The 25,970-nt window shown below is 42.2% G+C and overlaps 1 protein-coding gene and 1 long non-coding RNA gene across 4 annotated transcripts; one reads left to right on the forward strand and one right to left on the reverse strand.

Moving 5' to 3' along the window:
- Positions 1-543: 543 nt before the first annotated feature.
- On the reverse strand, positions 544-13,732 carry LOC138799633 (uncharacterized). Of its 3 annotated transcripts, none has more exons than XR_011364287.1 (3): positions 13,642-13,732; positions 13,003-13,087; positions 544-1,020 (listed from the first exon to the last, which is right to left on the reverse strand). It is a non-coding gene; the product is annotated as an uncharacterized lncRNA (long non-coding RNA). The 3 variants fall into 3 exon arrangements; XR_011364288.1 differs by lacking the exon at positions 544-1,020 and adding an exon at positions 2,884-3,011; XR_011364289.1 differs by lacking the exon at positions 544-1,020 and adding an exon at positions 11,260-11,395.
- On the forward strand, positions 5,444-24,375 carry LOC138799631 (membrane-spanning 4-domains subfamily A member 4A-like). Its single transcript, XM_069981081.1, has 7 exons — positions 5,444-5,604; positions 8,590-8,786; positions 11,009-11,119; positions 12,819-12,875; positions 19,735-19,863; positions 21,802-21,924; positions 24,083-24,375. The coding sequence occupies exons 2-7, from the start codon at positions 8,595-8,597 to the stop codon at positions 24,167-24,169; spliced, it is 699 nt and encodes a 232-aa protein (XP_069837182.1). The 5' UTR covers positions 5,444-5,604; positions 8,590-8,594; the 3' UTR covers positions 24,170-24,375.
- The last annotated feature ends 1,595 nt before the right edge of the window (positions 24,376-25,970 follow it).

The following is a 25,970-nucleotide window of genomic DNA, read 5'->3' on the forward strand; positions in this document are numbered from 1 at the left end:
AAATGCACATTTTCAAACACATTCCCCCACTTTACATAGTTTGTATATGTATACTATGTCTAATAAATAAAGATGATCGTATATGATCGTATAATTGTTTGACCTACTATTTTGAGGCTAATGGTTTACACTTTTGACGAAATTCTTTTGGTAGTTTTGTTCTAACATAAATGCAGGAAATTCCTCCCTAGAGCATCATGCATGCTACATCCCCATGATTGTGCTGCTGTAAGGGATGTATGGGAAGTGTATGTTTAAAAATGTAAACCTGTTTTCTGGTAGTACAGTGGCCCAGTGGTTAGTGCTGATACCTTCCAATGGAATCCTGGGTTCAAATCCTATCAAGTGCAACATTGTGTGGGTTTACTCTGGGCACTACAATTTTCTTTTACATTTCAAAACATATAAAGATGTTAAAGGGGAAGAATCAGCAGTTTAGTTGATTCTAACCTGATGATAGCCCCCTATTGCGCATGGGGCGCTGAGGAGGAAGGTATGTCTCTTACCTTCCTCCTCAGGGCCATTCCCATGCTGTTAGCAGTTGAATCTTGGGCCCAGAGCACTCTTAGGAGCAATGCCCCACTGGCAAGCTGACCCACTCCTTGTGATGCTAATCAATGGAATGGGAGGGGCCTGCTTGGTGCTATGGGGTGAGGCAGTGCTCCTAACGGTGCTCTGGGACCTGGATTGTACTAATGACAGCACAGAAGTGGCCCCGAATAGGAAAGTAAGAGACATACCTTCCTCCTCGGTAGGTTAGATTCGGCGATCATCGCATGCAGCCTGCACAGTGTACCTGCAATATTGGAGACACTGAGCAACTATTGGACATGGTGTGCAGGCATAGCTTTGTATCGGGACTTAGCCCCATCCCTCCGTGTCTCGGAAGGCTTTTCTTACTAGAAATGAAATCTCGTTGGGGAGCAGAAGGCTTCAGTCATCTTCTGCCTCCTGGAAAACTCCTTCAATTTGGGATGTAGACTGAGAGTTCCAGTGCGTGATGACAGTTCCTGTACATTGCTGTGGAAGATAAGTAAAGGAGTTATCATTAAACCCTTATTTCCTTATATCAGCAGCACAAGGCCCCCTCCCGATCCTTAACCCTTTGAGGACCAGGCCCAAAATGACCCAGTGGACCGCGCAAATTTTGATCTTTGCGCTTTCGTTTTTCCCTCCTCCCCTTCTAAGAGCTCTAGCACTTTCAGTTTTTTATCTACAAGGCCATGTAATGGCTTATTTGTTACAGGAATAGTTGTACTTTGTAATGGCGTCTTTCATTTTTCCATAACATGTATGACGGAATCCCAAATATATTATTTATGAAGATATAAATAGGTGAAATCGTAAAAAAGAATGCAATATGGTAACGTTTGGGGGGTTCCTGTGTCTACTTAATGCACTATATGGTAAAAGCGACATGATACAATTATTCTATAGGTCAGCCCGAAAACAACCATATGCAGGTTTACACAGATTTTCTAATGTTATATATTTTTTTTAATGAAATCCTTTTTTTTGGCAATTAAATATTAATAAAATGGGCCTATTTTGACGCTTATAACGGTTTTAGTTTTATACCTATGGGGCTGTATGGGGTGTAATTTTTTCCGCCATGATCTCTAGTTTTTAATAATACCATATTTGTGAAGATCGGACGTTTTGATCACTTTTTATTATTTTTTTTTTTATATATAATGTAACATAAAATAGGTAATCCGCGCACTTTTTTCCCTCTTTTTGTGTACGCCGTTCACCGTTCGCAATGACACTTGTTATAGTTTAATAGATCAGACAATTACGCACCCTACGGTATATTATATGTTTATTTATTTAATTTTATATGTTTTATTTATATAATGGGAAATAATTAAACTTTTATTGGGGGAGGGGATTTGGGGTTGTGTGTTAGGGGGACTTCTACATACACTACTTTTATTTTAGCCACTGATGATTGCTATGCCACAGGCATAGCATTGATCAGTGTTATCGGCGATCTGCTCCTTGAGCCTGCCTGTGCAGGCTTAGTGCAGCAGATCGCCGATCGGACCGCACGGAGGCAGGTGAGAGACCTCAGGCGGTCCGTTTTACCGATCGGGACCCCCGCAGTGTGACGGTAAGTGACAGGGGACTCCCCCTGTCACTTACACTTAAACGGAGCGATCGCGGCGTTTAAGGGGTTAATGACACGCGGCAGCGCGATCGCTGCAGCATGTCATTACCGGTGAGGTCCCGGCTGCTGATTGCAGCTGGCCCCCACCTGCTATGAAGCGCCCTCCGCTCTGGAGCGCGCTTCATAGCTCAGGTCGTACCGGTACGTCCAGGGTCATCTGGGATTAGCGCCACATAGCCCTGCCTACAACACCACCGTTGGTCCCACCCCCTTGGCGGCCATTGGTGGGCCTAGACCTTTAGGCCAGCCTGTTCCAATGGCTGGTGAGGGGGCAGGGCCAACGATGGTGTTGTGGGCAGGGCTAAGTGGCGCTATGGCCACAAGGCCCCACCCACTTAACATAATCTGCAGTTGATAAAAGATGACTTTTTACTTGAACAAGCACCATGACGTATGATGGAAAATAATTTATGAAAACCGCTAAATTTACCCTTTACATCTGTGTAGAGATGTCAGAATGCACAAAGGGGGTGACAGTGTCACTTTAAACTATGCATATTGCTTTCCTGTAACATAAAACAATAAACAAGCCATACTTAACCTGCCTCGCTCCCCCTGTGGCTGCCACTGTGTGAACTTCCAGATCTGGCCATGTTTTTTGTTCTGTTAGCTTCCACTGGCGTTCCACTCCTGACTCTGCTGAACAGGGGAGCAGCATGTCAGTGAAAGCCGACAGTATGGGACCACAGCCACAGTGTGTCCTTTACCTTGGATATTGAAAGCCGCGGTCCTTTATTTGAACCAGGGCCTGGCTCCCTAGCACGGCACCAATTTATTCCTGGGTGACAGCTGGGCATGAAGCACTGGAGTCGGGCTGGCTGGTACATTCGCTTTAAACACACTAAATAAAAATATGTTTCTTTTTTTATTTTATTTTTTTAAAGTGATATACAAATATAAAATTACTGGAAAACATCTACAGTTTATAGTGAAGATAGTTTCCCTATACCAGACAATAGTCTTCCAAAACACTAGTGCTAGTAAAAGTCCCTGCAGCCCCCATTTCTTGCTATGTAATGTCCCTAAATCCAACAATCTGATATGTTGTAATTTCTACCTGCGTTTTAGGCTTGGTTGCATTTTATAGTGTTTGTATATTTTCCACTTCCTTCTGCAGATGCTATGGGAGCAGCTTTAAATGTTTATTGGCACATGGACTCTGTTACTGTAATAATATAACCTTCTATATTGTGGACAAAGTGTTTCCTTTTATAAAACTGATGATGGTGTGTGAGCCATTTTGCTAATTCATGCTGTGCAATTGGCACAGTGACATTTACTTAATGGGTAAGGCACCAGTACTAGGGCAATGGCGTTGGTAGGGGAAAATTGCAAAGATTCCCAAAGCTATGACTATGTCCATACATTATATTTGAGTCTCAGTTTGAGTTTAAACAAAAAAAAAATTGGAAATTTTTAGATGTTTCTTTAGCTTACTTTGTCCTTTTTATGTCATTTTTCTGCCTTTTTGGTCATTTTAGCTTTTTTGCCATATTTTTTTTCATTGGTTGGGCTACAGGGAAATGCTCAAAAATAAGCAATTTTTATTTGAAATGTATTTCACGCTGCTTAAAAGGAAATCTGTCAGCACCAGGGTGTGCTGAGGTGCTGACAGTGTGCTGTAATTGTCGACCTTGTAAGCATTTACTCTTTTGTAATTTGTCCGTGGAATGGATTATGTGCAATGTCAGGTCTCCTACTGTTATGAAGAGTAAAAGAGGAGTTGTGGCTCAGTGTTTGTGCCGCACTCTGGCATACCTTACCACTCCGTCCTCCCTTTCCTTCATGAATTATCTTTGCTGCCCGGCGTCCTGTTCTCTAACACCAGCCAGTGTCTCTGATTGCAGATCAGTCCTCTGTAGGCAGTTTATGTCCGAAAGAAACACAGACACTGCTTACAGAGGATTGATCTGGAATCAGAGACACAAGCTGACAGCGTAAGATAGCAGGAACGGGAGAGCAGATATTATTAATGAGGAAAATGGAGGAGAAAGCAGTGGGGAGGTGTGCCAGAGTGCAGCACAGACGCTGAGCCACAACTCCTCTTTGACTCTTCTACAGTAGGAGACCCGAGATTGTGCATAATCCACTCCACAGACAAATTACCAAAAGGCAATGCTCACAAGGTTACTGTCACCTACAGCACACTGTCAGCACCTCAGGTAGGGCCTGGGTGCTGACAGATTCCCTTTAAAATATGTCCCAAAATTGAACAGCATCAACAAAAAATAATAGTAAACACCAGAATTGCAACTTTTTGATTGTATAATATACTAGAAAAAAATAGAATGAGAAACAATAAAAAAGTCCAAACTATGCCAAATAGAAATAAAAACAACAAAATATTTTTAAAACAAAACAAAAAGTATATACTTTATATACTTTATATACTTTTTATAATATATATTTAGTATAATAATAATGGCAATAACCCGTGGACTTTAGCACAAACAATTTCTATTGTTTCTATTTTAACCCACAATTATTTTTTTTTTCTGGTTTCGTAATATATCATATGGTAAAATGAAGGGTGTCAATAAAAACTATAATATATACTACTTTGTGGGTGAAAAATAAAAATGTTTGTTATATAATCTGAATAAAAAGAATACTGGATTAGATAAAACTGATAATGATAATGGGATAGTGCCGATAATGATTTCCTTTTGAACTTTAAAGGAATGATCAGGTAAATCTGGTGCCTTTCAGCTTTCTACAATAAGATACACTGACATATAAACAAGTTTTTTTTTGCTGCCAAAATATTCTTGTAGAGTCAATCACCTTTCTCACTGTATTCTGCGGTGCAGAACAGCTGTCTACTTTGATATCCTGTATGCAATAGATAAGTAACAATAGAATATAGCAGTTTAGATCATTTCCTCTTCTCTATTGGAATAGATATTGGAAGTAATCAAATAGTAAATAAATTGAAAGTCCTCGAAGATTCTTAATATCCAGCTATGAAAAGTAGACCTGAATATGTGTTACATAGAAACATAGAAGATTGTCGGCAGAAAAAGACCACTGGGTCCATCTAGTCTGCCCTTTTAGTATTTCCCTTCTTATTATCTTAGGATAAATATAGGTTTATCTCAGGCAGGTTTAAGGAGTGTTGAAGGAAAAATTCCAATGTGACCTATTGTGAAGTTTGTAATAAATCCTGGGTAAGGTAAATGGCAATATTACTCTATCTTTGTCCTCTTACATGGGAGGAACACCGAGGTATAAACTTCATCATCAGCCCGGCCCTGTAAACATTTCACCATTCGAGACACGTCATAGCGAATGGAAATTACTCGTAAGACTTCTAATACTTTTATTGTTTTCAGGTTACTGGAGAAGGAACAAGGTTGTTTTATAGTGACTATTGAAAACATCATACTCTTGTGTAAAGAAGAACTTCAGACTTAGAAGCCAGAAACACGCTAACGGTAGGTGACAACTACAATCTATATGGGGTGATTCAATTTTATCTTTTTGAAAGTAGCTTGTTGCATGAAATCTTAGAATCCATATACATTATTTTATGCTATGCATTCATTGGAAAGGTTGCTTGTAATTCTAATTACCAATTGTCCAACGAAAGAAGCTCAAACCTTTATTTCAATACTCTCTCTATCCATCGTCCTTCTGTTAGTCCTGAAACCTGAAGCTTTAACTGATATGTGTCCCCACCTGCATTCATCTAAGACATATTTAGCATTTTATTGCATATTATTGCCTACAATTCTATTAAACCTGTTAACGAAATTGCCTCTGAGTAAAACAGTCCAGTAAATCAGTGAGTGTTTATAGATAGTGTAAGTATATTAAAGGGAACCAATCATGCCAAAAACGGCATTAAAGCTCAGGAAACATTCTGGTACATCACAAGGCTATGTTCACACTACGTGAACACCCGGCCGTTCACGGAACGGCCGGTCTCAGCCCGGATCATCCCGGCTGGTACTTAAGTACACTGAATTCCGGCCGCAGAAAACTGACATCAGTTTTTTCCGGCGCTGCATGGGATCCCGGCGGGAGCACATACCATGTGTGTACGCTCTGGCCGGGATCCCATTGAAAATAAGGCTATGTTCCACCCCTCAAAACTACGGCCATAGTTCTGTGGCGAGAACTACGGCAGTAGTTTTACGTAGTGTGAACATAGCCCAAAGCTGTATGATAATTTCGGCCAAGTAGTCATCTAGGCGTATCAGCGTAGCGCTGTAATCAAGCCCCTCTGGACATGATTGAAAGCACTCTTTTCCTCTGACGTCACCCGCGGGCCGGCATTGCACAGCGGCGCATTGATGTGTTAACTACACTGTGCATGCGCAGTACAGTAGAAGGAGACACTGCTGTACTACGCCGCACATGCGCAATACAGCAGCATGTTTTTTTTTTCCATGACTTTATTTAGTTCTTTAGAGAGTAACAAAATGCAGTCATTTTCCAAACCATTCAGTGTGTGGGTTACAGTACATAACGCAATTGTTTTGTTGCTCATTTATATTATTATTATTATTTTAATTGAAAAATTTATATTGGAGTTAATAAACTGTAACGGGCAAAAGGAGGCCTCTATTTTATTTATGTTTTATTTTCTTTACAGTGTATTATGACTGGGTTACAAAGGCAATCCAATCCGATTGCCTTCAGTAAAGTGTAAATCAGAAGCCATTTCAGGCCTCCATGGAAACCTTAGGGAGTCAATGGGGAACAGAGGAAGTCTCCTTTCTCTGTTCACCACCTAGGTGCCACAAATGATATTGAACACAGCAAATGGGGGGCTAAATGTACTAAAGTGGTGCAAGCACTAACCATGGCCATTACAGCATGCGCCAAGCTGTCAGTCACAGCTGCGCTTCTCACGTGATCTCTTTGATGTACTTATATAGTAAAATGCAGGGAGTAAATCTGACTCATAATATCCATGTGTGCCAAATGTTTGGACGAGATTAAGAAAAAGCGGTAAAAAGGATGTAAATGATCTTATTTGATGAGGAGGAACAAGATATATAAAACATATAAGAGATGCCAAGGAACTGAGCATAGGGCAGTGAAGACATACTGGTGAATGTTCACTAGCTCCAGATGGTGGTAAAGTAGACTCCCTATTCCAGTTCACTTAGAGGAGAAGTCCAAAAATTTTTAATCAAAGTATTGTATTGTAATATAATATAATATAATATAATATATTGGATTGAGTGTGGTTATGTTTCTTCCGGGGGGGACTCCTTGTCCATGATATATGGGCTGGGAGGCAACCTGGGAGGGACATGAGGGAGTCCAGGGGTTCGGGATACCGGACCTCTGGAGATCTGGTGATGATATGGCAGTAAAAAAGTTGCGGGCATTAATTGCGACCCCGGGAGGGGTGTGATTGGTGCGAAGGCAGAGAAAGTGTGTCTGAAAGGGTTTTGATGAAGAGCATGGGTATGTAGTTATTATTATAAATTAATTGCGAGGCGTGCGGTGTTTTTTTTTTTTGTGGTTTATGGTTGACGGTGTCGGGTCGGCTGGGGGGCCGGTTTCGGTCTGTGGCCCAGCCTCCTGGGGGCGGGAAGGGGACTGGACCGCCTATAGGAATTGAGATAGATATTAAGGTATCTAGCAAAGTGTTAAGAAGGGAGGAGAGGAAAGCTAGATTTGGTTAGGGTATAAAGGCGCCCCGCGAGGTAAACTGCAACAGGAAGTTGTAAAATAATGTAACGGTTACGGGTTGTGATTTCTGTCTAATGGGTTGGGAGGGGGGATATAAGGATAAATAAAAAAAAAAAAAAAAGTATTGTATTGTCCCCCAAAAGTTATACAAATTACCAATATACACTTATTACGGGAAATGTACATAAAGTGCTTTTTTCCTGCACTTACTACTGCATCAAGGATTCACTTTCTGGATAAAATGGTGACTCCCAGAGCTGTGCGGGCTGTGGCTGCTAGAGAGGATGATGGCAGAGGGATGCTCAGTGTCCCTCCAGTGCCCTGTGTCCCTCAGTGTCCCCCTGCCATCATCCTCTCCAGCAGCCACAGCCCGCCCACACAGCTCTGGGAGTCAAGACGTGACATCACCATTTTATCCAGGAAGTGACATCACCATTTTATCCAGGAAGTGACATCACCATGTTATCCAGGAAGTAAAGCCTTGATGCAGTAGTAAGTGCAGGAAAAAAGCACTTTATAAGCATTTTCCGTAATAAGTGTATATTGGTAATTTGTATAACTTTTGGGGGGGCAATACAATACTAAAAGTTTTCACCAGACTTCTCCTTTGAAGAGCGCCTTATGCCATTGCCTGGCTAGCTACGGCATTTGACCTTCTTGCAGAACTGAGCAAAAACAAACAAAAATGGTGGATTTGGAAAACAGATGATTCTGTTATTCATGTTTTCAATGTCTACTTCTTTTAACTCTTTCTGTATCTTTTTAAAAAGATTCAATGATGTCATCACCTGTACCTGAAGGAAACGTGCAAAACTTTTCTTATAATGGTCAACAGTTTAACATCACAGCCATTCCAACAGTGGTTACCGTGCCTCATGGAATTCAACAGGTTACAACCATCCCTCAGTTCACTCAAGCACCGATCTTCCACCAAATATTTCTGAAGGGAAAACCAAAACTTTTGGGAGTGAGTATAATTTTTTTTCTTTAGAAAAGAACAAGCAGTACAGACATAAAGAGCAGCATGGACTACAGTCGACATTGGGCGACACATTGACATGGCAGCCATTATAAAAATTGGTGGGCATGGAAAACATATGTGCATTTGTGGTTCTATATGGAGCTGGGAGAAAGGACCCGATTCGATGCAGGATGGCATCGGCCTGCAGGTCCTGTGACCCGCCAAAGGCCACAAGAGTGACTAGCAGGGAAGAGGGTGTGTCGTGAGCCGTAACAACCATATAGGCAGACCACGCTTCACCGGTGGAAACTGGGCTCCCCTGCCACACTGTCCCTGTGGCAGTTGCGTGGTCTGCCTCTATGGTAGTTACACCTCTGGATAAGATTTCTACAACTCTCATCCATTTAGCTGCTTCTGTTAAAGGCTATGTTCACACAATGTTTTTTTTTTAGCTCCGTCCGTCATTTTGAGTCTAAAATAACGGATGCTATTTAGCAGCCTGGCCTCCCCTAGTGCAATGACGACTGTGGGTACATTATTCTAGTTTGGGTTTACTAATTGGCCTTTGGGTGTGTCTTAATTGAAAAGTCCATTGAATTTAATAGTAAAAATGGAGAAAAACTGTGTGTGAACAACTAATAAAAAATGTCTGCTGTTCGCAAAAGACGGACAAAAATAATGATCATGTTCATTATTTTGACGTCTGCGGTAAAAACGTCTGTTTAGACATTGTGTGCGTTGGACGTCTGTCTTTCTATTGACTTCAAAGCATTGCCATAGCAGTCAGTTAAATTGCAGCAACAACGGACGTTATTTTAAATTTCAAAATCGGTCGCCTTTTCTCTATTTTTGACATTGTGTAAACATAGCCAAACTCTGCATATCTACCTCATGTAAACCCTAAAATAATAAAAGTATGGTCTCAAGTAGCTAAAGTCACATGATATATATATATATATTTTTTTCTAGTTTAACCTATTGTTGATACCTTCAAGAGATGTAGTGTCATCTCAGTGAGGTCAGCAATGGATGATGAATATAACTCCTTATAGGAAACCTACATGACACATATTGTTATTCTCTGAATACCATTCCTGCAGTTTCCATGACCCTGTCTCTATGTGCTGTAGGGCCCCATAGGTTAACCCCTTCATGACCGAGGTCATTGGTGCCCGGATGTCTGGGTCAAATTAATGCAATGTTCTCCCCGCCTTCTAAGAGCCATAGCGCTTTTATTCGTCCACCTACAGGGCTGGTTGAGGTGTAATTTTTGCGCCAAGATCTCTAGTTTTTATTAACATCATATTGGTGTAAATGAAAAATTTTGCAGATAATAACTGGACACAGATGTAGAATGCAAGGAAGTCAGGACTGCAGACACTTTGTAGGTATTGTTATACGTGTCACACATCACTACACTACAAGTGATCACTACCCCTGAAGAATTGGAAACTTTTTCTGTCCTGTCCTCACCAAGGATGGAAGGTAGTGCTGGGACAGGGTGACTTTAGGTGGAGCTGCATTGTGTATACAGGATGCACTTATTATTAAAAGCTACAGGTTTTGTGCACACACACCTTACTTACCTATAATTTTCAATAGGATGGGGGGGGGGGGTAATGAGTCAGTGTGGGCATGGGGGGGGGGCGCCATTTCAGGTTTCGCCTCAGGCAGCAGAAAACCTAGAATCGGCCCTGGCTATGCCATAGCATAGATTAGTGTTATTGGTGACTGCCTGAGAGCAGTCTCTATGCACAGATTGCCCATCCGACAGAATGGAGATAAGTGGCTTACCCTTGCCCGTCTGGGCTCCAGGGGTCCTGATCAATCAGTGACAGGTGCTTAACCTGTCACTGACTTCCTTAAATGCTGCGATCGCTACACTGCAGCGGTCCCACACACATCTAAAGCCCCGTACTGTCAGGAACGTATATATACACGTTTCTGCTGCATGGGACATCTAAAGCAGGAACGCATATAAACTTATTGCTGACCTGAAGGAGTTAAACATTAATGTATAAGTACTCCAAACTTGTTTGTATACAAAGCACTACTTGTTCTATAAAAAACAATGCATCTTATAGCCATCCTAACACAAAAACAATAAGGTACACGACCCAGAATGAATGAATAGAGAAACAATAAGATTCATTACATCTTTCAGTGACTTGGAGAATATCAGGCAATGGATGACTGTGCCAGTGTGAACACATTATCTTCTTTTTCAGATTTTCCTGATTGTGACTGCCATCCTGCAGATTGCTCTGGGAATTGCAGGTGTATTCACTACAATTGCTCTTACTGTAGCAATTGGTATACCGTTCTGGAGCCCGGTGTTTGTAAGTATTATCACCAGAATCAAGGAGATGTTAAAGGTCTGTGGTAGTGTTGTATATAAAAGTGTGGCCTGCTGTGCACTGACTAACTGGATGAGATGGCATAGCAATAATTGCACAGAGACTGGCATGTTCTTTGCCCTCTCAACCTGTAGCTGTCTCCGGCAGGCCCACTCTTCTGACCACGGTGCACCGCCCGTCACACACACCTCTGCTCCACAGACTTCTGACCAGATGCTCTCTCGGTAGGAATCGTGTGTTATCTATGCAATCCAAGGCCTAAACAGTAAAGTTATATTCAGCAATTACAGCTTCACACACTGAATCTCCCTTGGCCCTGGCCCAACATTACACTCTCTTATGCACAAGATACAGCCGGCACCACTCACTTAGCATCAAACAAGGTAACAGCAGATACAATGTTACTCACAGTGCGGAAAATTTATCAATGGGTGTAAAATATACACTGGTGTCAACTGCCCACAGCAGCCAATCACAGCTCAGCTTTCAGCTTTGGTAAAATGAAAGCTGAGCTGTGATTGGCTACTGTGGGCAATTTACATGAGTGTATATTTTACACCTTTTGATAAATCTGGGCCAATGATTTTGGCTCCATACTTCATTAATGGTGAGTGCTTGACTTCTTTCTTCAGTGTAAGTTTGATGACACTCTCTTGGCTTATCTCACAGTTCAGATTCTCTCAAGCTTTGTTACCCCAGCTCACAACAACGCAGCTTCTCTTGTCATAGTAGTCCACTACAGACATATACTTACTCAGCCACTAATCATCTTCTATCTAAGTGAACCCCCATGCTACCCCCTCATACTTCTTATCAGTAATATGGTGCATGAGGCCAGGATTCCCCAACCCCATGTTGTGAAACCACACAGTAACCCACGCAATGTACTCACAATATACTTGCAGTAGCAAGTAATGCAATACTATCCAGTTCACTCAGTAGCTTACTGAGCAGATGGTCCTCACCTCATGGTGGGTTTATACGTTTTTTTACAGTAAGTTAGAAAAAAACCTCCTTGTTAAATTTTTATTTTTGTATTGCCCCCCAAAAGTTATACAAATCACCAATATACACTTATTACGGGAAATGCTTATAAAGTGCTTTTCTCCCTGCACTTACTGCTGCATCAAGGCTTCACTTCCTGGATAAAATGGTGATGTCACTTCCTGGATAAAATGGTGATGTCACGCCCCGACTTCCAGAGCTGTGCGGGCTGTGGTTTCTGGAGAGGATGATGGCAGAGGGACACTGAGAGACACAGGGCACTGGAGGGACACTGAGCATCCCCCTGCCATCATCCTCTCCAGCAGCCACAGCCGGCACAGCTCTGGGAGTCGGGTCATGACATCACCATGTTATCCAGGAAGTGAAGCCTTGATGCAGTAGTAAGTGCAGGTAAAAAAGCACTTTATAAGCATATACCGTATCAAGTGTATATTGGTGATTTGTGTACCTTTTGGGGGACAATACAATACTTTAATAAAAAAAATTGCTGGACTTCTCCTTTAATTTCTTCAAAAACTAGGTGGGTAAAGGGGGAACACACAAAATACTAAAAAATATAAAATAATTAGGAGGAAGAATGCATAATCTGTACTCAGTAGCTATGGAAGGGTCTCCAAAAAATATTGTATGCAGTAAATGGGTCTATTGTAACTTATGCTATTGTCTTCTTTTATAGTACATTATTGCTGGATCCCTCACAATTGGAGCACAAGCTTCACCGAATATATGTCTGGTGAGTTATAAACACAAGATTTCAGGTCTGGGCTTATTAGTAAACAGTCTACACCATAAGGTAAAAGGGATTTACAGGGGTTTAAAGTGGGTTATTTGGGGGTAAAATGTATTTTCCATATACCTACATTGCTTCTTGGTGACCTTCTTTGTAGTGTGTGATGATCGGTCAGCTATTGTTCCAGACTGCGATGTCTGTAGTGGTGTCAGGTGCTGTGAGGCATATTTGAAATAGTTTTTAATAAATGTTCGCACAGGACTGTGGACCTTTTTTTTCACTTCAATATCTGCAACAAATCTGCAGCATTTCACTCCTATGTGAACATACCCATAACATGTTTCTGTCTCAAATGAGGGTCCTTTAACATGGGGAGATTATTGGCAACAAGTCATTTGACCGATAATTGGCTTGTGTAAAAGTGTCAGCAATCAACCAAGGAGCAGGAAAAGCCTGATTGTCGCTGATCGCGTCTACTGATCGGCCCTGAAAAACATCATTTATCGGCCCCACATCTCTTTGTTAGAATAGGAGGTGTGTGGTGGATAGCAGTGTACAGAAATGGCTGCATGAACAATACATTCATTATTTTGCCGTGTAAAAGTGCTGCAAATGAACACCAATCTCATGATCAGCATTCGTTTGTGGCTGTGGACAACCAAACATCGCTTACTCTAAAAGGATTTTAAAAGGAATCTGTCACTAGGTTTATTCCAGCTAAAATGAGGGCAGCATATACTAGTGACAGGGAACTGATTGGTTTACTTACATCATTCTTTTAGTCGTTCTCCTAATATGCAGGAGAATAGGATTCTTGCTGCACCCCTTCCTCTGCTCTCCAGTTGCTGATTGACAGTTGACTGCCTATACACAGCATGGATAAATAACTGCCAATTAGCAGCTGGTGGGCGGAGTTTTCTGCTTTATTTGAATATTAAGGACTACTGAGCTCACGCACATAATGGAGAGGACTACTAATTGTCCATGTTATTCAGGAGGATATCTCCAAATCAGCTGTACAAAACAATGTCAGTGATACACCATTCTGTTCAGCTTCTGTGTTCACTGGTTTATGCTATCCTTATATAGGACAACATAAAACTACTGACAGAGTACCTTTAAAGGAGAAGTCCGGCGAAAATTCTTACTTAAGTATTGTATTGCCCCCCCAAAAGTTATACAAATCACTAATATACACTTATTACGGGAAATGCTTATAAAGTGCTTTTTTCCCTGCACTTACTACTGCATCAAGGCTTCACTTCCTGAATAAAATGGTAATGTCACGACCTGACTCCCGGAGCTGTGCGGGCTGTGGCTGCTGGAGAAGATGATGGCAAAGGGATGATCAGTGTCCCTCCAGTGCCCTGTGTCCCTCAGTGTCCCCCTGCCATCATCCTCTCCAGCAGCCACAGCCACACAGCTCTGGGAGTCGGGTCGTGAAATCACCATTTTATTCAGGAAGTGAAGCCTTGATGCAGTAGTAAGTGCAGGGAAAAAAGCACTTTATAAGCATTTCCTGTAATAATTGTATATTGGTGATTTGTATAATTTTTGGGGGGCAATACAATACTTCAATAAAAATTTTCGCCGGACTTCTCCTTTAACCCCTTAAGGACCGGGCCTGAAATGGCCTTAAGGACCGGAGCAAATTTTATGAATTTGACCAGTGTCACTTTATTCTTTAATAACTTTGGGATGCTTTTACCTATCCGGCTGATTCTGAGATTGTTTTCTCGTGACATATTGTACTTCACATTTCTTGTAAATTGGAGTCGATACTTATAACGAATCTTTATGAAAAAACCCAAAATAGCGTGAAAAATTGTGAAAAAATGCATTTTTCCAACTTTAAAACTTTTCTGCTTATACAGAAAGTGGTTATACCACATAAATTATATATTAAATAGCATTAGCAACATGTCTACTTTATGTTGGCGGCATTTATTAAACTATATTTCATTTTTTTTAGACAATAGGAAGCTTAAAACATTAGCAGCAAATTTCCAAATTTTCTGTAAAATTTCAAAATCAGATATTTTTAGGGAACTGTTCAGGTTTCGGAAAAGTGTATTTGAGGGGACTGTGTGTTAGAAAGCCCCACGAAGCACCCCATTTCAGAAACTGCACCCCCTAAACTCTGCAAAAACACATCCAGAAAGTTTTTTAACCCTTTAGGGGAGTCACAGAAATAAAAGCTAAGTGTGTAAGAAATTTGAAAATTTAAATTTTCTGTGCAGAGATTTTATTGTAATCCAATATTTTTCATAATTATAAACCTATTACCAGAGAAATGCACCCCAATATTGATTGCCCCGTTTCTGCAGTTTATAGAAATACCCCATATGTGACCCTATTGCGCTATTTGACGCAACCACAAGCCTCAGATATAAGGGAGCGCCTAGTGAATTTCAATGGCTCCGTTATTTTTGATCATTTTTGACTGTACCACTTCAGGTTGGCAGAGGCTCTGGGGTGCCAAAACCTAAAAAACACCCCTAAAGGGACACCATTTAGAAAAATACACCCCTCAAGGAATGTAACAAGGGGTGCGGTGAGCATCTGCACCCCACAGGTGCTTCACAGATTTTCCAAACAATATGGCTTGAAAAAAGACTAAAGTATTTTTTACACTAAAATGTTGTTCTAGCCTTCAATTTTTCATTTTCACAAAAGGATAAAAGGAAAAAAAAAACACAAAACATGTAGCGCAGTTTCTCCCGAGTACGGAAATACCCCACATGTGGACATAAAGTGCCAAGCGGGCGCAGGACGAGCCTCCAAAGGGAAGGAGCGCCAATTGGCTTTTGGAAGCTGGATTTCACTGGAATGGATTTCAAGGGCCATGTCGCATTTACAGAGCCCTCGTGCTGCCAAGACACTGGAAACCCCCCACAAGTGACCCCATTCTGGAAACTACACCCCTCAAGGAATCTAACAAGGGGTGCAGTGAGCATATGGATCCCACTGGTGACGGGCACAAATGTGGAAAAATGTGACGTGAAAGTGAAAATTTTCATTTTTTCACTTTCATGGCACAAATGTGCCCGTCATCCAGGGGTCCATATCCTCACTGCACCCCTTGTTAGATTCCTTGAGGGGTGTAGTTTTCAGAATGGGGTCACTTGTGGGGGGTTTACAGTGTTTTGGCAGCACAAGGGCTCTGTAAATGCGACATGGCGTTCATCATCCATTCTAGCCAAATCCAACCTCTAAAATCCAAATGGCGCTCCTTCCCTTCAGAGGCTTGCCCTGTGCCCACATGGCGCTTTATGTCCAGATGTGGGGTATTTACGGACTCGGGGGAAATTTCTCTACACATTTTGTGTTTTTTTTTCTCTTTTAACCCCTTGTGAAAATGATAAATTCAAGGCTAGACCAACATTATAGTGTAAAAAATTTAATATTTCATTTTCACGCCACATTGTTTCACATTTGTGCCCGTCACCAGTGGGGTCCATATGCTGACTACACCCCTTGTTACATTCCTTGAGGGGTGTAGTTTCCATAATAGGGTTACTTGTGGGGGGTTTAACTGTCTTGGCAACACAGGGGCCTTTTGAATGCAACATGGCCCCTCGAAATCCATTCCATCCAAATCCAGCCTTCAAAAACCAAATGGCGCACCTTCCCTTTGGAGGCTTACCCTGCACCCGCATGGCGCTTTATGTCCACATGTGGGGTATTTCCGTACTCAGGGGAAATTGCTCTACACATTGTGTTTTTTTTTTATCTTTTAACCCCTTGTAAAAATGAAAAAATCAAGACAAGATCAATGATTTAGAGTAAAAATTTTAAAAAAATTACACTAAATGTTGGTCTAGCCTTGATTTTTTTCCATTTCCACAAGGGGTTAAAAAAGAAAATGAACACAAAACGTGTAGGGTAGTTTCCCCTGAGTACGAAAATACCCCACATGTGGACATAATTTGCCATATGGGCACAGGGCAAGTCACCAAAAGGACAGAGCGCCATTTAGAGGCTGGAATGGGGGATGGAGGCCATGTCGCAATTACAAAGCTCCTGTGCTGCCAGAACAGTAGAAACCCCCCACAAGTGACCCAATTCTGGAAACTACACCCCATAAGGAATCTAACAAGGGGTGCAGTGAGCATATGGACCCCACTAGTGATGGGCACATGTGTAGAACATGTGCCGTGAAAATAAAAAATACCCGCTGCCCCACTTGTTAGATTCCTTATGGGGTGTAGTTTCCAGAATGGGGTCACTTGTGGGGGGTTTCTACTGTCCTGGCCGCACAGAGGCTTTGTAATTGCATCATGGCATCCTCTAATGGGAATGGCGGCCATACCTACTTAGCTGGGGAAAAGGGACAATTCTAATTTATTTGGGGGTATTAGGCCAATTATTAGTTTATAAGGTTGGAAATGACAGGTGTCCATCAAATTCAACCTGTGTTGATCCAGAGGAAGGCAAAAAACCCTCGTGAGGCAGACGACAGTAGCCTCATCACAGGGGAAAAATTCCTTCCCGACTCCATAATGGCGATCAGAATAATCCCTGGATCAACGTGACCCCTGAAATAGGAATAAGGGACAGAATTTAGATAATGTAGAACCCCAATGACGTGTAGTACGCCTTGGAGCGATCCAGTATGCAGAGGCCGGGGGGATCAGGACAGGTGTCACACTGGAAAATGTTGTCCTTCCTGATCCTCCTGTTACGCCACACTCTGCACTTCTTCTGGGGTCTCCCTTTCTCCAGTGTGGGGGACGTCACCTGGAAAATGTTGTCCTGGTGCGATACGGGGTCCTTCATATCCAGAAGCGCTGGGTCCGCTCCATGGCTGCTAAATATTAGGGCTCTATTACTGCTTCTGATATGTTCGGATCGTGCCGCAAGCTACAGTAGCTCAGGCAGCGAGGGACCAGAAGAGGGGGTGCTGGTATAAAAGTTATCCCCGTACAGGTGGTAACCTTTATCCAGCAGTGGGAAGATCAGTTCCCGGACGATGTCCCCACTAACTCCGAGGATGGGGGGGGGGGGGAGTGGGCATCTGGGGGCTGGATTCGAGTGTCCCTTCCTTCATACACTCTAAGGGTACGTGCACACTGCGGAATCGCGAAGGATAACCCTTTGTGCATTCCGCAGTTGGCACCCGCCGGCGGACTGATGCAGGCGCACGTCTCCGTCCGTGTCGTAGACTCCATTCTATGCACGGGCGGATTCCGCTCTGCGTCCAACGTGTTGATGGAATGACGGATGATGGAATCCGCCCGTGCATAGGATAGAGTCTATGACACGGGCGGAGACGCGCCCCTGCATCAGTCCGCCGGCGGGTGCCAGCTGCGGAATGCACGAAGGGTTATCCTTCGCCATTCCGCAGTGTGCACGTACCCTAAATCTGTAAGTGTACCCTGAGGTACTCTCACAGAGTTTGTAGAATTTCACACTATACCGTGATCTCTTATTGGGACGGTACTGGCAGAAAAGACGTGTCTGGGGGGCAGCGTACGCTACGCTACCCCCAGATACGTCACTGGATGATGAGGATGATGAGGATGAATGGAGGAACAAAGGACCCCCCATTCATCCTCACTGGATGTTTCGGTGTCAGAGGCAATAATAACGTATGCGTCCGATACCGAAAACACCCTGGGGGCCATCTTTATATGGGGATTGGTATATAGGGTATGTAGTGGTGTAGTGTAAAACTTTATTCAATGTAGTGTGGTGTAATGTAGTGTTTTTTTACGTGTTTTTTACAGTAAGTATACAAAAAAAACCTACGCCAAAAATGGTGTTGCTGATAAATGCCGCACTTATGTTCGGCACTTATCAGCAGACCGTGGCAGTAGAATATAGAAAAAAAACACCCTACGCCAAAAAGGAGGAGTTGCTGATTAGCAGCGCACTTTCGTGCGATGCTGATCAACACTCAGCGGCGATAAGGTGCGGAAAATAGAAAAAAAAAAAATTGGGAAAAAAAAATTTTTTTTTACTACATTCTGAACATCCCTGTAGTGGCTGATACGTGTATTACACTTATCAGCCGCTAGGGGGCAGCAGAGCGCAAGATCCAAAAATAGACGACGCTGGAGCGGGAAAAATACGAAAAAAGACGACGCTGGAGCCGGAAAAAGCCGATCGGGACTCACGGAAGAAGCCGAAGTCCCGACAAGATGAAGAGGACGCCGGGAACCCGGAAGACGCCGATCAGGACCCCGGGACAGGTGAGTAATGTACAAATACCTGCTCCGGACCCCTCAGCTACCTAGCTGAGGGGTCCGGAGCAGGTATTTATTACTTGTGGGGACTTTGATCGCCGTGAACGGCCGGCCGGCTGGCCGGCCGTTCACGGCGATCGGGACGGTGGTGCCGTGACCACCATTACTTTTTACAGTAATGGCGGTCGGGGCCGTCCTCGGACAGCACCGACCGCCCTTTTTTTCCGGGTCATCGGGCCACCGATGGCCCGGAAAGGTTCCGATCGCCGCTATGGGCTTATCAGCCAATAGCGGCGATCGTCGGCATGGGGGGGGTTAACAACCCTCCATGCCGACAGGATGCCGACAGGGAGAGATGGCCTGCTATGTATTATAGCAGGCTATCTCCCCCGATCGGGACCCGGACGGCCGCGGCGCCCGTTTAAAGGGCGGACGTACCGGTACGTCATGGGTCCTTAAGTGACAGTGATCCATGACGTGCCGGTACGTCATGGGTCCTTAAGAGGTTAAATATTTAAACCCACGGAAAAAAAAGATGGAGACTTGACAGTATTAAGGAGACCTATGCTGGAAGGAGGTAAGGTAAGTAACCTTGTGCAATTCTACATGGCATTTAATATATCACTGGGTTTACAAAATCTGTTTTTCTTTCTCACCTGATAATTTTTTTTCAGGTGAAAGGTTCTTTGGGTCTGAACATTGTCACCACCATCTTAAGCTTTACCGGCTTTATTTTGAACTGTTTGGATTTATTTGTCATTGGTAATTTTCCCGACTATGACGACTATATCATTGGCACACGTGTGAGTATTGCAGCATTCCTTTCACTTAGTCTATAAGGCTTTTCAATTAAATGCTTCTTTGTTGCCAAAAGCTAGGTGCACACTCAGTAAAATGAAAGCTAAATGCGGCCATAATTACGTCATAATAAAGCAATGTGTAAAAACGGCCGTATTTTTCAAATAAACAATGGTGATGAAAATGTTCATTATTTGGATAGTTGTAATCAATTACACCCATTCTTCTATATTGTGGGTGCATTGCTGTCCAATTCCCATTGACTTCAATGGGGCACAATATTATATTGAAAATAAAGCCATATTTTCTACCTCAAAATTACTGAGAAGTTTAGCTTTAGTCTAGAGCAGTGATGGCTAACCTTGACACTCCAGCTGTTGACACTCCAGCTGTTATAAAACTACAATTCCCATGATACCTGGGCAGCCAAAGGCATATCTTTGGTTGTTCAGGAATGATGGGAATTGTAGTTTTGCAACAGCTGGAGTGTCAAGGTTAGCCATCACTGCTCTAGAGATTATTTGGTCAATGATGATTTCGAGAGACAGACTGCCTATAGACTCCATAACTGCTATAGACCCACTAGAACAGGGGTTGTTATGGGCACCATGGTTTATACTTAGCTGTGGAAAGTGCAAATGCGTAGTCTGCTTTTGTGCTTTTACTATTTTGTAACAGCTTAATTTGCCTACCTTCACCCAAAATTACATCACAAAAAAACATGAAATTATCCATTGTTTAGACCCGTAGCACAGTTGAACATATCTTTATTTTCTAAAGCACCCACAGGCATTAATACTTTCACCATGCACTCCCTACATACTCTCCAAAGTCTATTTGTTTTATGGATAGATAATTGTTTTCCCTACCATGCCCTCTCACTACTTCCTGGTTGAGCAGTTGCTTAACACTTAAAGAGAACCAATCATGGTCCAAAATAAAAAAAAATCCCCCCCCCATATTAGATGTAAATAAAATTTTTATTAATATTTGTAAATATAATTATTTTTAAAGCTGCGTTTTTTAATTATTCACTTTTTACTTTCCTGTCTCGCGCCGGCTCTTTTCAAAAGAGTCGTCGCGAGACAGGAAACACCCGTCATGCAGAGCGGCATAAATAGACTTCATGAAGATACAGACTGCCTTTGCAGTCCGTATCTTATACTTTACCCAATCCTCTTGTTTGGTGCAGTAAGGCCGGGCGCTGCCATCTTGATCTAGTCACTTGCGTTCCAGCGGTGGAACACAAGTAACGTAATCAAGATGGCGGCGTCCGGCATTACTGTATCAGTGGAAAGGATTAGGTAAAGTATAAGATACAGACTGCAAATGCAGTCTGTATCTTCATGAAGTCTATTCATTAAGATACAGACTGCATTTGCAGTCTATCTTATACTTTACCTACTCCTTTATTCCGGTGCAGTAATGCTGGCTGCCGCCATCTTGATTACGTCACTTGCGTTCCAGCGGTGCGCTCCAGCGTGACATCATCAAGATTGTGGCGTCCGGCATTACTGCACCAAAATAAAGGATTAGGTAAAGTATAAGATAGAGACTGCAAAGGCAGTCTGTATCTTCATAAATCCGACGATAATGATCATTATAGACATCCGTCATTAGCAAATATCAGACGCCTTTTTGATGGCCATCGGCAATAATGGCCGAAAAATCCTGTAGGGTGAACTTGGTCTATGTCCATATAATAGGGTGATTTTGATGTCGACTGTAAGGTCTGTTTAAAGGCAGCAACATCACTTGAGGGGCAGAACTTGAGCTCAGAGACAAGGCCCAGCCAAACCTCCTAAAACGGCAGAGGATGATGATCATGTACATAGGCTATATAAGAAGAAAGATGATGGATCTCCTACAACGTTAAACGTTGATATATATTTATAACATTTTACATATATTACAGGCTTGTCTTTATTTACTTATTCTTATAGGCTGGTGGGTCCTTTGTTCTTGCGATACTTTTGATCAGCAATCTTCTGCTGTTTTCTGTGTCCATTTCTGTTTCCGTGTTCGGATGTCGTGCTCTGTGTTACACACCTACTAATGCCCCTCAGGTAAGACGGATGAGATGCTCTTTTCTCTCCATAGAAGGAACAGTGGAAAAAACATTGCTTAAAAATCAGCTGTGACAGAATGCAACTACATCATTTCTCTTTCTCACAGCATTTTTTGAGGTTAATATACAGTCACATTTTCATGATAATCTTGATCATCATTTACGGCTGTAATTATCAAAATATGGCCATGGTTCCACCTCAAAAAATGTTGGGTGAACCTAACCTTAAAGTGTCACTTTCGTTATAACTTTCCAAATCTAAATCAACAGTAGATGTGAAATAAAAAAAGTTTGCAATTTACATTCATTATTTTTTGTTGTTATCATGCAGAAAAACAAAGTTGAACTTACCAGAAATCCAGGTCCAGTCTCCTGAAGGCAGATTTTCTAACTTGTGCTGGTTAAAGGAAAAAAACAAAACCAGACTAAACACAGTAATTCCAGCCAGTACAGAGAGTCAGGGCTCAATGTGTCCATCAGTCACATGACTGCCTTCTCTGTGAGCGCTCAGATGGCCTGGGATACACAGGACTTGCTGTTTTCTGTTTCCTGTTTCTTAAGAAAAAAAAAAAATCAGAAAACAGGAAGTGCCGTGCTTTCCATGATAACAAAAAAAAACTTGTTTGACATCACATCTACTGCTAATTTAGATTTTAAAAGTTATAACAGCAGTGACACTTTAAAGAGTCCATGTCATTGAAAATAACTTTTGACATGTTATCAGGCTTGTAATGGAAGAAGATCCAACAGCATCCATGATGAAGTCAGGTCACTGCTGAGACCCATTGTGATCAGGAAAAATAACTGGGGAGAGAGCGCGGCAGCAGCACAATCCACTTCCCAGTCACTCACTAATTCCGACACTGTGGTCTTACATTATTATATTGTCGGAATAAGCCGATCCGGAGATACAGTCAGGGAGTCAATCACGCTGCTACCACACTCTCTCCCCATTACAGCCAGTCAGCAGTCATACCCAGTGTCGGACTGGCCCACCAGAGGACCGGAGAATCCTCCAGTGGGCCCCCAGCTTTAGAACCTGCACTAACACTGACTGATGTCGTTTCTCACTGGTTCTTCATTGGTGGGCCCACAGGATCATTTCCTCTGGTGGGCCCCAGAGACCCCAGTTCGACACTGGTCAAACCCACGGCAATCAATAACTTTTGACATACCTGATTATTCGTTATTTTTAATGACAGTTACTCTTGAAAGTGAGGAAAAAGTAAAACGTATTACCACCTGACCCCTCAGTCCCTGCAGTCTCTGTGTCAGTCTCTTGCTGCATTGCACTTCCTTGTGCTGCTCAAGGACCTTATCACTCAGCCAATCAGTGGCTGCAGCTGTGTCCCACCTCTGCCACTCATTGGCTGAGCTTGAAGTTTCTTGTGTCAATACTAACACAAGGAAGCATTTGCAGGAGGGAAATGAAACCAAAACAGCATTGGCAGCAGGGGGAGCGAAGAGGGTAACCATAGGTTTTATTTCTATTTAAATATGTCCTGGGCAAAAAAATAAATAAATTCTGGAATACCCCTTAATGGTGCGTTCACACCTACAGGATCTGCAGCTGATTTTCTGCAGCAGATTTCGTTTAAATAACTGAACACAGCATCAAATCTGCTGCAGATCTGCTGCAGATCCTGTAGGTGTGAACGCACCCTAAGGGTGCGTTCACACCTACAGGATCCGCAGCAAATCTGCAGCAGATCCGCAGCAGATTTGATGGTGCAGATTTGATGATGTGTTAAGTTATTTAAATGAAATCTGCTGCAGATCCGCAGCAGAAAATACGTTGCGGATCCGGTAAGTGTGAACGTACCCTTAAGGCTTAGAAAACATTTGGTGAAGGGGTTAAAGCATTTCTCAAGAACAAGAGGACACAGTGAGAGGTTAGTTGGGGGAAAGATCAGAAGCAATGTGAGAAAATATTATTTTACTGAAAGAGTAGTAGATACCTGGAACAAACTTCCAGCAGAGGTGGTTGGTAAATCCACAATAACAGAATTTAAACACGCCTGGGATAAACATACATCTATCCTAAGATAATAAGAAAGAAAATACTAAAGGGCAGACTAGATGGACCCAGTGGTCTTTTTCTGCCGACAATCTTCTATGTTTCTATGTTTACAATGTAATTTTTGTTGCTTTTTCAGGTGTTTTTTTTACAACATGATGTTGTGGTCTCAGCCCCTCCACCAGCTTATGAGGCTGAAGATACCAAAGGCCCTACTGTGGAATAAATCAGGATTTTAAAAAGACATCTGCTTCTAACCTATGTCATGGGGCTATTATTATTATACAGTATATCTCCTCCACCCCACCATTACCTCCTCCACCCCACCATCATTCTGTGATAAAAATGTATATTGATATCCAGTGGAAATCTCTCTTTTAAATCAACTGGTTTCAGAATGTTATATAGATTTGTAATTTAATTCTATTTAAAAAACTCAAGCCTTCCAATACATATCAGCCGTTGTATGTCCTGCGGGAAATCTTTTCTTTTCAGTCTGACTCAGTGCTCTCTGCTGACATCTCTGTCCAAGACAGGAACTGTCAAGAGCAGCAGTAAATCCCCATAGAAAACCTCTCCTGCTCTGGACAGTTCCTGACACAGACAGGTGGCAGCAGAGAACACTGTGTCAGACAAAAAAGAATAAACCATTTCCAGCATGACATACAGCAGCTGATAAGTATGGGAAGATGTGAGATTTTTAAATAGAAGTAAATAAGAAAGCTATCTAATTTTCTGATACCAGCTGATTTGAAAGAAAAAGCTTACCTTACCTATCCCCATATTATATCTATCTATCTAGAACTAGAGGATTTATTGTGTAACATAATTTAATCCCACCTATACCTTTGGAATCAGTATAATGTGTTAGCTCCTTATTATGTAAATTTTATCATTGTTTCAAATTCTTCTATATATTTGGTATATTTCAATAAAGGATAATATTTTTTACATCTGGTCCTGCATTTGTTCTTGGGTTAATCCCTTTTTGTTTTGGTGTATAGATAGGTGTGCATATGGACTTAACCCCTTAAGGACCGGGCCAACTTGCATTTTTGCACTTTGTTTTTTTTCCTCCTTGTGCATAAAAGGCCATAGCACTTGCATTTTTTCACCTAAAAACCCACATGAGCCCTTATTTTTTGCGCCACTAATTGTAATTTGCAATGACAGGCTGAATTTTTGCATAAAGTACACTGCGAAACCAGAAAAAAATTCAATGTGTGGTGAAATTGAAAAAAAAGAACGCCTTTTGTTTATTTGGGGGGTATTTGTTTTTGCGCTGTTCACCCTGGGGTAAAACTGACTTGTTATGCATGTTCCTCAAGTCATTACGATTAGAACGATATATAACATGTATAACTTATATTGTATCTGATGGCCTGTAAAAAATTCAAACCATTGTTAACAAATATATGTTCCTTAAAATCGCTCCATTCCCAGGCTTATAGCGCTTTTATCCTTTGGTCTATGGGGCTGTGTCAGGTGTAATTTTTTGCGCCAACAAAACACAGTAATCACTGAACTCAAGGAGAACAGCGAAAAAATTCCAATGAAGTACTCAATCAAGAGTCTCCACTGATGCCCCCAAAAATTTAAATATGCAAAACAAGAGTCCGTGGAGCCTCAGTTACGAGTCTCAAAACACGGGATAGCCAGATATCTCTAGCCTGTTGCCAACGGGGTGCCTCCATGATGGGGAGAGCACCACACCACCCTGATAAATAACCCCTTAAGTCCCACTCGGTTGCGAGTATTGGAACATAGACAGGGAAACAACAGGGTGGCCCCTTTTGTCAATGTCTAACTCAAGGTGCGAGTATTGCGATCATGACAAGGGCTTGCAAAGGCAGGCTTCCACCCACAGACAGCCGTTTCGGGGTTTTTGCCCCTCGTCAGTGTGGGGTAGGATTCTGGCTAGTTGGGGCAATGAAAAATCAACCAACAAAACACAGTAATCACTGAACTCAAGAAGAACAGCGAAAAAAATTCCAATGAAGTACTCAATCAAGAGTCTCCACTGATGC

Source organism: Dendropsophus ebraccatus, chromosome 8 (genome assembly GCF_027789765.1).
Source record: "Dendropsophus ebraccatus isolate aDenEbr1 chromosome 8, aDenEbr1.pat, whole genome shotgun sequence".
NCBI lineage: Eukaryota > Metazoa > Chordata > Amphibia > Anura > Hylidae > Dendropsophus > Dendropsophus ebraccatus.

Bases quoted from the DNA above. Each gene is read 5' to 3' on its own strand.
- LOC138799631 (XM_069981081.1), top strand. From the start codon at position 8,595: ATGATGTCATCACCTGTACCTGAAGGAAACGTGCAAAACTTTTCTTAT. The intron at 8,787-11,008 runs GTGAGTATAATT...CTTCTTTTTCAG, and splicing joins GAAAACCAAAACTTTTGGGA to ATTTTCCTGATTGTGACTGC. The intron at 12,876-19,734 runs GTGAGTTATAAA...ATTTTTTTTCAG, and splicing joins CTTCACCGAATATATGTCTG to GTGAAAGGTTCTTTGGGTCT.